This window comes from Octopus bimaculoides, chromosome 8 (assembly GCF_046866305.1).
Source record: "Octopus bimaculoides isolate indiv1 chromosome 8, ASM4686630v1, whole genome shotgun sequence".
NCBI classification, from domain to species: Eukaryota; Metazoa; Mollusca; class Cephalopoda; order Octopoda; family Octopodidae; genus Octopus; species Octopus bimaculoides.
The window spans coordinates 45,745,041-45,761,511 of NC_142935.1; the positions used below are offsets into that span (position 1 = coordinate 45,745,041).

The window sequence follows — 16,471 nt, forward strand, 5'->3', positions numbered from 1 at the left end:
ATTTGCTTCAGATATTTGACTGCAGTCATGCTCGAGGACCGCCTTTAGTCGAACAAATCGACCCCAGGACTTATTCGTTGTAAGCTTAGTACTTATTCTACTGGCCTCTTTTGCCGAACCGCTAAGTTACGGATGTCAAATGATGGTGAGGGGGGGGGGGAACAAACATATATCTATGGTTCCGGGTTCAGTGGGACTGAACCCGTAACCATATGGTTGGTAAGCAAGTTACTTATCACACAGCCATTCCTGCGCGATGGACTTCTGTCAGTTTCCGTCTACCAAATCCACTCACAAGGCTTTGGTCGGCCCGAGGCTATAGTAGACTGAACCCGGAACTGTGTTGTTGGTGAGCAAGCTACTTACCACACAAACAATCCTGCGCCTATATGAATATATATATATATATATATATATTTATTAATTCATATATTCTTGTGTGCGTGTAACTGTTGTGTCATTCGATGTACGCAGCTGCAATAGATTAAGGTTTAATGAGGAGTGGATTTCGAAGTCTTAAATTATGTCCTACACTTCTCAATTGTCAAGAATTATTACAACAGCGTGTACTTGTGGGTACGCACGTACGTGTGTGCCTTTATGTATATAATTATGTACGTTATATATATATATATATATATATATATATATATATATATATATATATATATATAGATAGATAGATAGATAGATAGATAGATAGATAGATAGATAGATAGATAGATAGATAGATAGATAGATATACATATTTATACGATAGATAGATAGATATTACAGATGCAGCTTATTAATTCATACATATATAATATGCAATCATTTTGTTGATGGTAAGATAATGAAAGTGTGTGAAGCTATATATACACGGGTTTTATCTTATAATCCGCGGTTATGTGTGTGTGTGTGTGTGTGTTATTTCTTTACTACCCACAAGGGGCTACACAGAGGGGACAAACAAGGACAGACAAACACGGATTAAGTCGATTATATCGACCCCAGTGCGTAACTGGTACTTATTTAATCGACCCCCGAAGGATGAAAGACAAAGTCGACCTCGGCGGAATTTGAAACGGCTAAGCATTTCGCCCGGTGTGCTAACGTTTCTGCCAGCTCGCCGCCTTGTGTGTGTGTGTGTGTGTGTGTGTGTGTGTGTGTGTGTGTGTGTGTGTGTGTGTGTGTGTATTCGCGCGCGTGTTTGTATGTGCGCGCGCGCGCATGCATTACATACGCAGACATACTACTGATAACTGTATTAAAACCCCAGGAAGAGCGAACTGAAATCAAAGTGGAAACGTAGAGAACAGAATATAAAATAATGTGACATTTTTTTGCACATTATTGTATATTCCGTTATCCCTACCCTTTCTATATGTCTCTCAAAGCCAGTATGCTCTCTCTTAACATTCACTCACACACACACACACACACGCACTTACAAATACACACACAACATTATATAAATTTATTGTTCACACGCAAGTAGAGCGACTCAACTAAACTTGTTAACTACGATCTTATTGGCACACAAAAGCAAGCAAAAGCTCTTTAAGATGTTTTTGATTGGTTGAAATCTATTCTTGTCATCAATGTATCATTAACTTTTATAGTAACGAGTACTCTGATGAAATATTTATATCACTGAGGAACTTATACATACAGTAATAAACATAGAAATTCGAAAAATGAACAGGAGGCACTCATCACACAACATACAAGTTGCTACATTATAACTACAATATTCATCTCCCTATTTGACAAACACTTTCCAAGGGAACATAAGTTCTACGAGACTTTCAATAGAAATACACTTGAACTCTCTTACTCCACCAACCCTACAGTACCAAACACAGTGTTCTTTAATATTGAATAAATAAAAATCTTAAAATAATAATAATAGACTCGAAACCAATACCAATGGAGCCACCAGAGCTGGCTGTGAATATATGAATTCCCTAAATTACCCATTAACTCTAAACACAGGGGAAAATGAAGTCTACCAGAGTAATGTGGTCACAACTACTTGACAAAAAGCATATATTGGCGTTAAAGCAAATGACTTCATATGCCAAGCAAACAACATGATGACATTATCAAGCTATCTCTGGTGCTTAGAGAAATACACATGCAATATCAGTTACAATAGAAAAATCTTGGCTGAAGCCACATATACTAGGGAATACAATGCAATGTTTGTACCAAAGAAGCATAACAGGTATTCTTTGCAAACATAGAGCTTTTAAACAAGGTATCAGAGAAAATGTGCCATTACACACACACATACAAATTTATATATATATATATATATATATATATATATATATATATATATATACTAGCAGAAATACCCGGCGTTGCCCGGGTTAAAGAGAATAATGAAATCTAAAAACGCTGTCTAGACTACGCATCATCTTTATATATAGAAATGTATATACACACACGCACCCAAACACACATATATATATGTATATCAATATAAATATATGAAAGTCAATGAAGTTTCGTAAAAGAAGGTGATCATGTACATACTTTCTTGCTGTTGTGATTATAACACCTCGTTGTAAACAATGTTCCTTGTTTTCCGTTGTGGAGCATATACAAATAGGTTTTTTTTTGCTGCCCACTCTTGTGCAGCCAACATACAGTTGTCCATGTGAGAATCAGGTCTCTTCCAAGAGAAGACCAGCTACAGACAGTGTTTGACCTTGAGATTTGTTTATGGACATGGCAAAAGTCACACGAAGGGGGAATTGTAGTCTTCTGAATGTAAAAGGAATGTCTGCTCCTGATGGAGTAAGAGGAATTCTTGGAATAAAGACGTCATCCCCTTTTGCACATCCAGAAAGAATGGTAGCCTCGATAACGTGTGACATCATTTTCTAAATAATGCTCATCTGTTATGTTCGGGTTAAAATTTCATCAACATCAAAAATATATGAATTTTCATGGGAGTTATGGCCGTTATGCAAAGAATATAATTTCCAAATTTCATAAAGATCCATTCAGTACTTTTGACGTAGTTTTGGATAAGAAAACAAATGACTAATGTGTGTGTTTGTGTGCATGTGTATGTGTGTGTGATGGGTGTATATATGTATAGATATCTGTATGCATGTATATATGTATATCATCATCATCGTTTAACGTCCGCTTTCCATGCTAGCATGGGTTGGACGATTTGACTGAGGACTGGTGAAACCGGATGGCAACACCAGGCTCCAGTCTGATTTGGCAGAGTTTCTACAGCTGGATGCCCTTCCTAACGCCAACCACTCAGAGAGTGTAGTGGGTGCTTTTACGTGTCACCCGCACGAAAACGGCCACGCTCGAAATGGTGTCTTTTATGTGCCACCCGCACAAGCCAGTCCAGGGGCACTGGCAACGATCTCGCTCGAAAATCCTACAGGAGCCAGTCAGGCGGTACTGGCAACGGCCACGCTCAAAATGGTGCATCTCATGTGCCACCCGCACAAGAACCAGTCCAGGGGCACTGGCAACGATCTTACTTGGCTTGCCGGGTCTTCTCACGCACAGCCCATTTCCAAAGGTCTCGGTCCGTAGTCATCGCCTCGGTGAGGCCCAATGTACGAAGGTCTTGCCTCACCACCTCAGCCCAGGTCTTCCTGGGCCTACCTCTTCCACGGGTTCCCTCAACTGTTAGGGTGTGGCACTTTTTCACGCAGCTATCCTCCTCCATTCTCACCACATGTCCATACCAGCGCAATCGTCTCTCTTGCACGCCACAACTGATGCTTCTAATGTTCAGCTTTTCTCTCAAGATACTTACACTCTGACGGGTATTCACATTGACATTACACATCCAACGGAGCATACTGGCTTCATTCCTTGCGAGCTTACGTATGTCCTCAGCAGTTACAGCCCATGTTTCACTGCCATGTAGCATGGTTGTTCGTACGCATGCGTCATACAGTCTGCCTTTTACTCTGAGTGAGAGTCCCTTTGTCGCCAGCAGGGGTAAGAGCTCTCTAAACTTTGCCCAGGCTATTCTTATTCTAGCAGCTACACTTTCAGCGCACCCACCCCCACTACTAACTTGGTCGCCCAGATAGCGGAAGCTATCGACTACCTCTAGTTTTTCACCCTGGAATGAGATAGAAGTTGTTTCCTGTTTGTTTGCAGTCTTTATTGCACCTGAACATCTGCCACAAACAAAAACTAACTTGCTAGTTAACCTGCCTTTGATGTTGCTGCACCTCTTATGTGTCCATAGCTTGCACCGGGTACATCTTATAGAGTTACTACCTACTCCTTTTCTACATACTGAGCAGGGCCATCTACCTGAAGGGGTTTGTGTTTTATCTACCTTCCTACTTATTAGGATTTTGGTTTTAGCTAGGTTGACTCTAAGGCCCTTCAATTCTAGACCTTGCTTCCACACCTGAAACTTCTCCTCTAGTTCTGATAATGACTCCGCAATTAGGGCAAGGTCATCAGCATAGAGGAGCTCCCAGGGGCAACCTGTCTTGAACTCCTCTGTGATTGCCTGGAGGACTATGGTAAATAATAGGGGGCTGAGGACGGAACCTTGGTGGACCCCTACCTCTACCCGGAATTCATTGCTGTACTCATTTCCAACCCTCACCTTACTGGCAGCATCTCTGTACATGGCTCGCACAGCTCTCACTAACCATTCTTCTATCCCAAGTTTCCTCATTGACCACCAGATAAGGGATCGGGGGACCCTGTCAAAGGCTTTCTCCATGTCAACGAAAGCCAGGTACAGAGGTTTATCCTTAGCTAGGTATTTCTCCTGCAACTGTCTCACTAGAAATAAGGCATCAGTAGTGCTTTTACCTGGCACGAACCCAAACTGCATCTCATCTAAATTGATTCGCTCCCTAATTAGTTGGGCTATGACCCTCTCTGTAACTTTCATAACCTGATCTAACAGCTTGATGCCTCTGTAATTATTTGTATCTAAAGCGTCCCCTTTACCTTTGTAGCAGTTGACTATGATGCTGCTACACCAGTCATAGGGTATGACTCCTTCGTGTATCACCTGGTTCGTAATACGGGTGACTAGGCTATAGCCAACACTGCCAGATATTTTGAGCATCTCTGCAGTGATTCCTGATGGGCCGGGGGCTTTCCCGGTCTTCATACTCTTAATTGCTTTATCTACCCTGGTGCTATCAACTCGGATAGCTGGTCCCTCTATTGGGTCGACATAAGGCAGGCTCTCTTTCTCCCATTCATTCTCTTTATTAAGCAATCTATCGTAGTGGCATCTCCAGACCTCTTTCTTTGCATCCTCATTTAATGCAAGCGTACCATCATCCATGCGAACACATTTCTCTCCTACAACATCACTATTCTCTCTCCTACACTGTCTTGCAACACGAAATATCTCGAGTCTTTGGTCCTCACGGCGCAGAACATTGGCAAATCTTTCCTTATCTGCTTCCCCTCTGGCTAAATAAACCTGTCGCCTAGCCTCCCTTCTGGCACATTGGTACAATTCCCTGCTACCACCGTTCTTCCAGTCCTTCCAAGCCTGTTTCTTTTGTCTAATAGCCCTGTCTACCTCCTTGTTCCACCACCACGTTACTCTGGGTTGGGAGGTGACCTTACACCACCCACAAATCTGGTCGGTGGCTTTCAACAGGTTGTCCCGCAGAAATCTCCAATTGTCTTCCACGTTGTATGATGCTATATCCCCTTCTATTTCGTTATGTGTACATATTACATGTACATCTATATATATACATCTACACATATGTATACATATACATGTATGTATAGATCTATATATATATATATACATATACGTGTACATCTATATGTATATATATATATACATCTCTCTCTCTGAAAGTATCTGTCATTACAGTATCGAAATGGTGTACATATACATGTATATGTGTACATATACATCTCTCTCTCTCTCTCTCTCTCTTTCTGTCTCTCTCTTTCTCTCTCTGTGAAAGTATCTGTCACTACAGTATCAAAATATGATTGTTTCAGTTAGTGGAATAGTTTCATTTTTAAAGTGAAAGTATTTGACATGAGTGTTTTTGTTTCACTTTTGACACGTAATACTTAAATAGTGGAGGAGATATTATGTTGCCGTGTGCTCGAACTCTGCAAGAAGTTAATAATTTTTTTTGACTAAAACACAACTGGAACCCTAAGTAAGGCATGTGTAAAATTTGAATGAAATTGGTTGCGTAGTTCTCGAGTTTTAGGGATTCACACAGACAGACAGACAGACACACATTCTCATTTTTATATATATATATATTGGGTCATCCCATAAATAATGCGTTTTTTTTCATTTGCATAAACTAAAAGTCAGAGGGGGACAGGATAAACTACCTGCATCAACTTACTATAAAAGCAGGTAGTAATTTTACCTAGTACTTATTCTTAGTGCAAGTTTTGATGAGTGCAGTTCGATTTTAATAGTTATTTTTTTCAAAACTGTAATGGAAGTGACAAAGGAGCATATTCAGCATATTTTGTCTTTGGACTTCAATAAAGGCAACAATGCAACAGAAAGTACAAGGAATATTAATGCAGTATATGAGTATCGGACAATAAGCATAAGCCAGTGTTGACAGTGGTTCCATAAATTCGAGCCGGAAACTACAGCCTAGAAGATAAGCTTCATCCTGGAAGATCTGTAGAGCTTGATGAGGACATCCTGCAGAACCTGAAGAAACAAAATCTTATTATAACAGTTGAGGAACTAGCCAAGAAGCTTGAATTTGGTCATTCAACCATTCAACATCTGCATGCCATCAGTAAATGACTATCTTTGGTTTCAAGATGAAAGGTGTTCTTCCATCAGGATAATGCACACCCACATACAGCAAGTATGACATTCCAAAGGTTGGAGCAGTTTGAATGGGAAACGATGCCCCACCCACCATATGCACCGAACATTGCTCCATCTAATCATCATTTGTTCTGCAGTCTTCAAAATCATTTAGACGGGAAAAATGCGAATTCTGTAGAAGAGGTCAGAAGTACTCATCAAATGTTACAGATCAATATACTATACTCTCCTTCTTGTGTTAGAAATTACTATTGTAATAATAAGGGCATAGAGAAGTGTGACTAACAAACAGTTCTCAATTATGTCCCTTTTTGTCCAAATTCTGCAGATATTGACTTTCACCATTCATCATCCATTCTACTACAAACAATTCAAACTCGAAGTAGATGTGGAATCTTCTGGTCCAGGGCTATAGCAAACAAACACATGCCCAGGGTACCATGCAGTGCAACTAAAATCAAAAACACATGATTTCAAGCAAGCTTCTTAAGTATACGGCCATGCCAGAGAGCTATCTACAGCTAAATGAATTAAGGCATTCAAAGGTTAAGTGTCTTCTTAGCTGTGTTGTTGAGATTAGAACTACCGACCTTCTTGTCAGGTCAGCCAGTACCTGAACCACTCTGTCATCTGTGATCTCACATTCTCAAGAACCAACATTTATGAAGAAACAAAAATAAAAACAAATAAACTGACAAACAGCAGCAATCTATGAAGAGTGTAAATATAATTGTTTATAGTTTAATTATAAAATAATAATAATAATAATAATAATAATAATAGTTATTTTTATCGCATAAATTACAGTATGAATTTGACAAAGAAAACAAAAATTATCATAAGAACTATGAATATTTTGATCATTAACCATCGATTTGTGGAAATGGACCGGAAGTACTTCAGTAATTCTGTGTGTGCAGCTTCAATATTCATATCAGCGTCACCAACATTGGAATCAATCCTGGTTAAAGAAGGAGAGAAAGAAAGAAGAAAAGAAAGAGACAATGAGTATTATTATAATTATTGTTGCTTGGTCAAATCATTACAGTCGGATAAATTGCCATGCAGTATTTGTTTCAGCGCTTTACATTCTGAGATCAAATCCCCCGGAGATCAATTTTGCCTGTTGTCCTTCCCAGGTCGATAAAATACCAGTCAAGTTCTCGGTTCAATATAATCAACTGTCCACTTCCTCTTAATTCAAGACCTTGTGCTTAACTAACAAATTATCATTATTATTATTATTATGCCAAAGTCAACTTTGCCTTTCATTCTTTCAGGGGCGATAAATTAAGTACCAGTGAAACACTTGGGTTGATTACATCAATTAATCCCCTAGACAGAGATGATTGGTATTAGGAAGGGCATCCAACCACCAGACACCAGAGCAGATAATGGAGAATGATACAGTCCTTGAACCTACTGCACCATACTAGCACGGAACATGGACATTAAATGATAATGATGATGCTGATAAGGATAAATGGTTAACAGAAACTGTAGATGGATGAAGACAATACCTTGTGGTTTATAGTTATGCCTTTTTATGTTCTGAGTTTTAAACTCAGATGAAGCCAACTTTACCTTTCATATTTTCTCATCACCAGTAAAGTAAGGACCCATCAAGCACTACAGATCAATATAATTGACTATACTTTGCTTCCTATGTTAGAAATTATTATTATTATTATAAGGGCATGGCTGTAAATAAAAGCATTAGGAGTGACTAACAAAATGATTTTAGTTATGTCCCTTTTTATTCTGAATTCATTCAAATTCTTCAGATAGTGACTTACTTTTCTTCACCCTTCCTACTACAAACAATTCAAACTTGAAACAGAAAACAAAAGTAGAACCTGCTGATAGTCAAGCAAACAGAGGCATGTACATGAACATGTGTCGTCACATGTGTGTGTGTGTGTATATATATATATATATATATATATATATATATATATATATATGCAGGTATGTACATACATGTACGTATATATGCATATACCCACATATTATTTGTATTATTATAAATATATATATATATATATATATATATATATATAGGCACAGGAGTGGCTGTGTGGTAAGTAGCTTTCTTATCGACCATATGGTTCCAGGTTCAGTCCCACTGTGTAGCACCTTGGGCAAGTGTCTTCTATTGTAGCTTCAGGCCGACCAAAGTCTTGTGAGTGGATTTGGTAGTTGGAAACTGAAAGAAGCCTGTCATGTGTGTATATATATGTGTGTGTGTGTATGTGTGAGTGTGTATGTGTGTGTGTCCCCACAACATCACTTGACAACCGATACTGGTGTGTTTATGTTCCTGTAACTTAGTGGTTTGGTAAATGAGACCAATGGAATAAGTACTAGTCTTACAAAGAATAAGTCCTGAGGTCGATTTGCTCGACTAAAGGCAGTGCTTCAGCATGGCCACAGTCAAAATGACTGAAACAAGTAAAAGAATAAAAGAATATATCTCTATATATATGCCAATGACATGTAAAAAGCACCTGTGCTGGTGGCACATAAAATCCCAGCACACTTTATGGAGTGGTTGGCATTAGGAAGGGCATCCGGCTGTAGAAACCAAGCCAAAACAGGCTAGAGCCTGGTGCAGCTCTCCAGCTTACCAGTTCCTGTCAAACCATCTAAACCCATGCCAGCATGGAAAATAGACACGAAATGATGATGGTGATGATATTTATTTATATATATTATCCAAATCCATTTCACATAGGTAATAGTATGGTCTCAATGTATGACCATGTGCTTAGAAGACCAGCATTTTAACCTCACAGTCTTTACACTCTTTTACTTATTTCAGTTATTTGACTGCGGCCATGCTGGAGCACCACCTTTATGTCTCCCATTACATAAGAAATATATATTTTCTTCCCAAAGGAAGTTCAAAAGAAGACCTGTAATTGTGTCTCAGTAAATACCAACCTGTGTACCAGTTCTTCTTGCTCTTTGACCATTGTGGCAAGACGTTGGAAAACCGTACCCAGTTCAACAATTGTGGTATTGATGTTCTGCATGGACTGCTCTCGTTCCTCCAGAAATGCATCCTAATTAAACAAAGAAAAATCCAAGAATGTTGATCAAGAGTGCAGCGCTTGAAATCTTCTGAAAGAAAAGTCTAAATTTTGCATTAAAAAATGCATTTTTGTTCATTGCATTCTATTATATTTATTCTTTCAAAAATATAAAGTCAAAAAATGTCAGTTTGCATTTATATATTTTACTGTAATATTTATAGGTGCAGGCATAGCTGTGTGGTATGAACCTTGCTTTCCAACCACTTGGTTCTGAGTTCAGTTCCACTATGTAGTATCTCAGGAAAGTGTCTTCTACTATAGCCTCAGGTCAAGCAAAGCCTTGTGAGTGGATTTGGTAGACAGAAACTGAAAGAAGCTTGTCATATATATTTATGTGTGTGTGTTTGTCCCCTACCACTGAGTGACAACTGGCGTTGATGTGTTTGCATCCCCATAACTTAGCAGTTCAACAAAAGTAACCGATACAATGAGTACCAGGCTTAAAAAAAGATAAGTACTGAGATCAATTCATTCAACTAAAAATTCTTCATGGCAATGCTCCAACATGGCCACAGTCCAATGATGAAATCAAGTAAGAAAGAAAAGACACACATCTTCACAATAAATGTACTTGGTGTTTATTTAATAAAATTTTCGTTAGTGCAACCATATTAGATTAAATTTAATTCAATGTGACCTCCAAATATTATTAAAAGATTCCTAAACGGTTGCCTGTTCTATGAGTAAGGGAATCAAGCAATAGTAGACATACCATGCATAGAAAGGAGAAGTGATGGTAGTGGTTAGAATGCATTTGATGGCAGATCTGCTGAATCAGAGTTAATCTGGGATTAAACAAAAACAGCAACAAACAGTTGAGCTGTTAATGTCTAAATTGATACAACTATTTGAGCTTTACATAAAAAACAGAACCAGTGTAATCTCAGTATGTTACTTGATGTCAAACAACCAAGATAAGATCACAAGTTGAAGAAGAATGTACTTACACGTTGTTCAACTAAATGAGTTTGGTCCTGCCTCCTCTGAGCATCATTAGAGTCCATGTTAATTACTAGATCACCTTGTTGTTCTTCCATCATTAAGGAATCTGCACAAAATATCAAAGATGGATGAAATTTTAATATAAACAAACAAGAATTTGCTTAATGTTTGTATATGTGTGTATTAATGTATAAACATGTCTGGAATATCGGAATCATAATGGTGTTAGACATAATGTCTAAGAGTGATTATTTCTGGCCTTGAACATTCTGAATTCAAATCTCACTGAGGTTAGTTTTGCTTTCATCCTTTCAGTGTTGATAAGAAACAATGCTAATCAAATACTGGGGGTGATTTAATCAGCTAACACTGGTGTCTTCTGGGATTTTTTTAGTATTTAGAATATGGCTGAGAATCCACAACAAATCTTCTTAGTGCTACTTGTGCTTTAAGGGCATCTAAGGATGATGTAAACCCTAAACAGCTGCAGTACTCCCGTAAGGATGACTGAGTCCAGCTATTATTAGCTTTGAAACACTAATAGTACAATAGTACAATTATCACACAAAACCCATAATTCTTTCTTATTGTGATACTCAACTGTACTTTATTTTGTCAACCCCCTAGAAAAATGAAAGGCACAGCTGACCTCAGCAGTATTTGAACTCAGATTGTAAAAAGCCAGAAGAAATGCCACTAATTATCTTGTCCAATAGACTAACAATTCTGTCAGTTTACCACTTACAAATCATTACTTAACCCTTTAGCATTTCAACTGGTCATATTTGGCCAAAATATTCTGCCTGTTTTACGTTTAAGCCATCAAGACCTGATCTCTCACTCTTATTCTACAATGTCACTATCATCATCCTTTTACATCCCTTTTCCATTTTGGCATGAATAAACGGTTTGACCAGAGCTGCACCAGGCTCCAGTCTGATTTGGCTTGGTTCTATGGCTGGATGTATTTCTTAATGCCAACCACTTTGCAGCATGTGTTGGGTGCTTTTAACTTGGCACTACACTAGCACCTTTAAGCGGCACCCACATGAGTGCTTTTTACATGGCACTAGTACACAATTCTTGCATACCAATCCTCTTCATCAGTGGGGAGTAGCCTTAACATTTCTGCTGTGAAGGACAGGTCTTCTTGAGTACAGCAAAGCACCAGGTATCAAATAAGCATTATATTTGACAGAGTTACCTGAATGCTAAATGGTTAATAATTGTGATAATGCACAATGCAAGTCAACAGAAGAGTACTCATGTATGTGTATTGTATGTTAAGTAAGAGCCATAATGCATTGGTCCTAGGAGCACTACAGTTGTCGCTGTAGTAATATATCAATGGAAAGTCAACCTGCCACATTCCATTTCTCATCAAGAAATACCTATGGCAAGATTTGAAACCCATAAACAAATGCAACTTAAACACATGGCCATATCTTACTTAAACGAATGACAATATCCAACTTAAACACAGCCATATCTAACTTAAAACACATGGTCATATTTAAGTCAGACACCTGGCTAATTTAAGTGAAACATAACCATATCTACCTCAATCACATAGTTATTTCAAATACATAACCATATCTACCTTAAAACATCATCACCATCATCGTTTAACGTCCGCTTTCCATGCTAGCATGGGTTGGACGATTTGACTGAGGACTGGTGAAACCAGATGGCAACACCAGGCTCCAATCTGATTTGGCAGAGTTTCTACAGCTGGATGCCCTTCCTAACACCAACCACTCAGAGAGTGTAGTGGGTGCTTTTACGCGTCACCCGCACGAAGGCCAGTCAGGCGGTACTGGCAACGTCCACGCTCAAAATGGTGTATTTTATGTGCCACCCGCACAAAAGCCAGTCCAGGGGCACTCCAGGGGGCTATATCTACCATAATCACATGTCCATATCTACCTTAACTGCATAGCTCTATCTAATGTTCTACAAACAACAAAGTGACTTACTGTTGGTCCTCGTTGGCATTGTCATTGATTCAGTGTGTTGTTTTTCCTGTTGTAATTTCTTGAAGCAAAAATAAACACAGCATTAATCAATTTTTTTTAAACACAATAAAATTAATATAATAAAAAAACTCAACTAACAAAGAAAAGATTAGGATCAAACATCAAAAATCAATTTTATTACAAAGAAATCATCATAAAGGACTAGCCAAACATTGGGGTTGATGTAATTGACTCGTCCCATCACTTCAAAATTTCTAGCTTTGTGTCAAAAATTAGAAAGAATTACTAATACTATTCCCACTTCACTTCTCAGAACTCCGTTTTACTTTCTCTGATTAATTCTGTAAGAGTAGACAGCAACCTATTGTCAAAGTCTCACAGGGTTTCTTTCCAAGATACTTAACACCCAAGTACCAATCTGAGTATTATTATTATGATGTAATTAACTAGTCCCTTCCCCCAAAACTTCAAGCCTTGTGCCTATAATAGAAAGGATTATTATCATTATAATTATTATTATTATCATCATCATCATCATTAACATCATCATCATCATTAAGGCAGCAAGCTGGTAGAATTGTTAGCTAACAACTCTGGCTAACAGACAAAATACTTAGCAGCATTTCTTCTAGCTTTATGTTCCTAATTCAAGTTCTGCAAAGGTTGACTTTGCTTTTCATTGATAGAATAAGTACCAGTTGAATACTGGTGTCAATGTAATAGAACAAGTGCCCCTCTTTCAATATTTCAGGGCTTGTGACTATGGTAGAAAAAAATAATTAATCAACCTAGTGTATATTGTAGAATTTTGTTTTATTTTATAAACCACAGAAATGAAGAACCAACTCTGAGAAGAGTTGAAATCAAAGCAGCAAGGCACGAAACCAGTGAGTTTTCCTCAATATAGTAATCCCTGTTATTCTCCCAGAAGATTGGTATACAAGAGCCCTGTGCTGGTACCATGTAAAAGCACCCATGCCAGTGCCACATAAAAGCAGCTGTGCTGGTGTCACATAAAAAGCACTCTGTCCAGCACACTCTGGAAAGTGGTTGGCAATAGGAAGGGCATCCAATCATAGAATCCAAGCCAAATCAAACTGGAACCTGGTGCAGCTTTCCTGCTTGCAAGCTCTGGTCAAACCGTCCAACCCATGCCAGCAAGGAAAGCGGATATGAATGATGATGATGATTACAATTGACATAAATGTAATTTCTATATGAATAAGAAATCTGAGGTTGTGCTATCTGTAGTGGGATGTGAACTCACAATACAAACATGAAGACACAGGTACCTTACCTACTAAGCCTGGTGCAGCTCTCCTGCTTGCCAGCTCTGGTCAAACCGTCCAACCCATACCAGCAAGGAAAACGGGTATGGATGATAATGATGATGATGACAATTGACATAAATGTAATTTGTATATGAATAAGAAATCTGAGGTTAGTAGAGTCAGTTGTGCTATCTGTAGTGGGATGTGAACTCACAATGCAGACATGAAGACACAGGTACCTTACCTACTAAGCCATAGCATAGTTTGCACAGCTCCAATAAATAATTTCTTCATTAAGTCTGCAAACCAAGAGGCATGAATGTATGTGTGTAGGAAGAGGGAATAAATGAATATCCATGGTGTTCAAAAATATACAAAATGAACAAAAATATTTAACAAACATCAACACTTACACTTGTGTGGTCTTCCAAAACCTCCTTGAAGGTATTAGACATTGTTGCTAATCTTGACTGCAATTAGAAAGAGAAAAATACATAACTGGTTGCATAAGATACTGAACCATGCAAAATTTTGCTGTTAACTAACATTGCATTAAAGGACTGTAACAGTGCTAATTTGGTTTATGGCCAATGTAAGTTTGCTAATTTGGTTTACAGCTACAAAGACAGCATAAAGTTGCTAACATAGCTTATAGTCATGGAAAATATGCAAAATTGCTGAATGAGACTATATTACTGCAGGGACAGAAACCAGAGAAATTATGCATAGTTGCTAACATTGCAGTGAGATAGACTCAGTAGAAAATCTAGCCAGCCCTACAACTCAAAAAGCAGTAAGTAGTAGCTAACTAACAATGCAAATGCAATATTACTAGCATAGAGTGAGCTAGCATAATTGTTAGCAACATTTCATTCATATTTGAATTCCATTGAGGTTTTGCCTTTCATCCTTTTGGGGGTTGATAAAATAAGTACCAGTTGAGCACTGGGTTCAATGTATTTGACTTACCCACTTCCACAAAATTTCAGACCTTGTGCCTATAGTAGAAAGGAATATTACTAGAATAGATGTGCATGATTTCAAACAAAGCATCAGATGTACAGAAAATGGTTTGGTAGTTTCTGGGACATAGTAAACATAAACAAGAGTACTCAGAGAACGCAAACCTATGCCAAGGCAACATCAAAGTCCTCTCAACGATTAGCCAGAGATGATTTTTAAAATGAGAATATCTGAAATAAATTCGACTGCTCTCACAAATGAGGATACTGAAAATGAACCCAACCGCTCTCAAAAATTAAGTTAAAAAAACTGGAAAAATAATCCAGAATCCTTGTCTCATACTGAATTGATCCCAAAATCTAATCAGTTCGTGCCAGTCACGAGGCCAAACATCCCTGAAAGTTTCATCCAAATCCATCCAGCAGTTCTTGAGATATCTTGTCTACGGACAAACAAACAAACAAACACAACTGAAAACAATAACTCCACCTTGGCTAAGGCGGAGGTAACTAAGTAACAATGTAGAGTTGCTAACATAGATTGCAATTGGAATGCTAATGCAATGTTGCTAAACACCTTTCTATTACACACCACTTCAATAACTCATCTACAAGAACTGAAACTGAATGATCAATATCAGCAAGTTTATAGAGTAGTGATGGTCTTCTAAAGATGAGTATAAAGGTGGTGGTGGTGGTGGTGGTGACGATAATGATGGTGGTGTGATGGTGGTGGTGGTGGTGGTGGTTGTGTTGTTTAGTCTCAGATCAGCCATAAAAGAGCAAACATTTGAGCAATGGCAATCGAAACTTGACCATCCCATGTTTTTTTCATATCAGGGACTACATTATTCAATATAGCCTCTGCATCCTTCTTAATTTAAGATGGTAGAGTGAGAGGAAGATTTAAGATGCTATTTCTAGGAGGCCAATCAACTGCATAAATGCCTCTTCGCCAGTTCAGGGATGGTGAAAGTAGTGGCAGCAGAAACAATGAAGATGACTATATTAGAATATGATGGTAGTAATGGTGGTGATGACAATGATGGTGATGATGCAGTAATGATGGTAAAGATGAAGGTACTAATTGTAAAGATGGTTGTAGAAATAAAAGTGAAAAATAGTGGAGATTGTTTATGGTGTTGTTGAAGATGCTGGTGACACTGGTGTAAGATGGAGATGGTAGCGGTGTATGAAAGATGGTAGTAACATAAGAAAGCTGTACCCACCTGAAGTGCAACAACTACTGAATTGGAATGACTCCTGCGTTGTGGTTTCCCGAGATGGGTATGTGGCATCTTGGCAACCTGGAAACAGTCATCAACAGATCGTATCATTTTAGTTTGTGACCAACTTCTACAACTTATATACATATTCTCTAACACCAACTTCTACAACTTATATTCTCAAAAACCAAATTACTGCCATCAAA

At 38.2% G+C, this 16,471-nt stretch overlaps 1 protein-coding gene across 2 annotated transcripts in view; it reads right to left on the bottom strand.

The window, feature by feature from the left end:
* Positions 1-7,501: 7,501 nt before the first annotated feature.
* LOC106868264 (syntaxin-5) overlaps positions 7,502-16,471 on the bottom strand; it is a 50,558-nt gene continuing 41,588 nt past the window's right edge. For both annotated transcript variants that reach the window (XM_052970076.2, XM_014913449.3), the window contains exons 6-11: positions 16,269-16,346; positions 14,491-14,547; positions 12,807-12,864; positions 10,836-10,936; positions 9,737-9,858; positions 7,502-7,754 (exon numbers count right to left, since the gene is read on the bottom strand). In XM_052970076.2, coding sequence (XP_052826036.2) covers positions 7,595-7,754; positions 9,737-9,858; positions 10,836-10,936; positions 12,807-12,864; positions 14,491-14,547; positions 16,269-16,346 — 576 coding nt within the window. In that variant the 3' untranslated portion in view covers positions 7,502-7,594. The remainder of the gene's footprint in view (positions 7,755-9,736; positions 9,859-10,835; positions 10,937-12,806; positions 12,865-14,490; positions 14,548-16,268; positions 16,347-16,471) is intronic.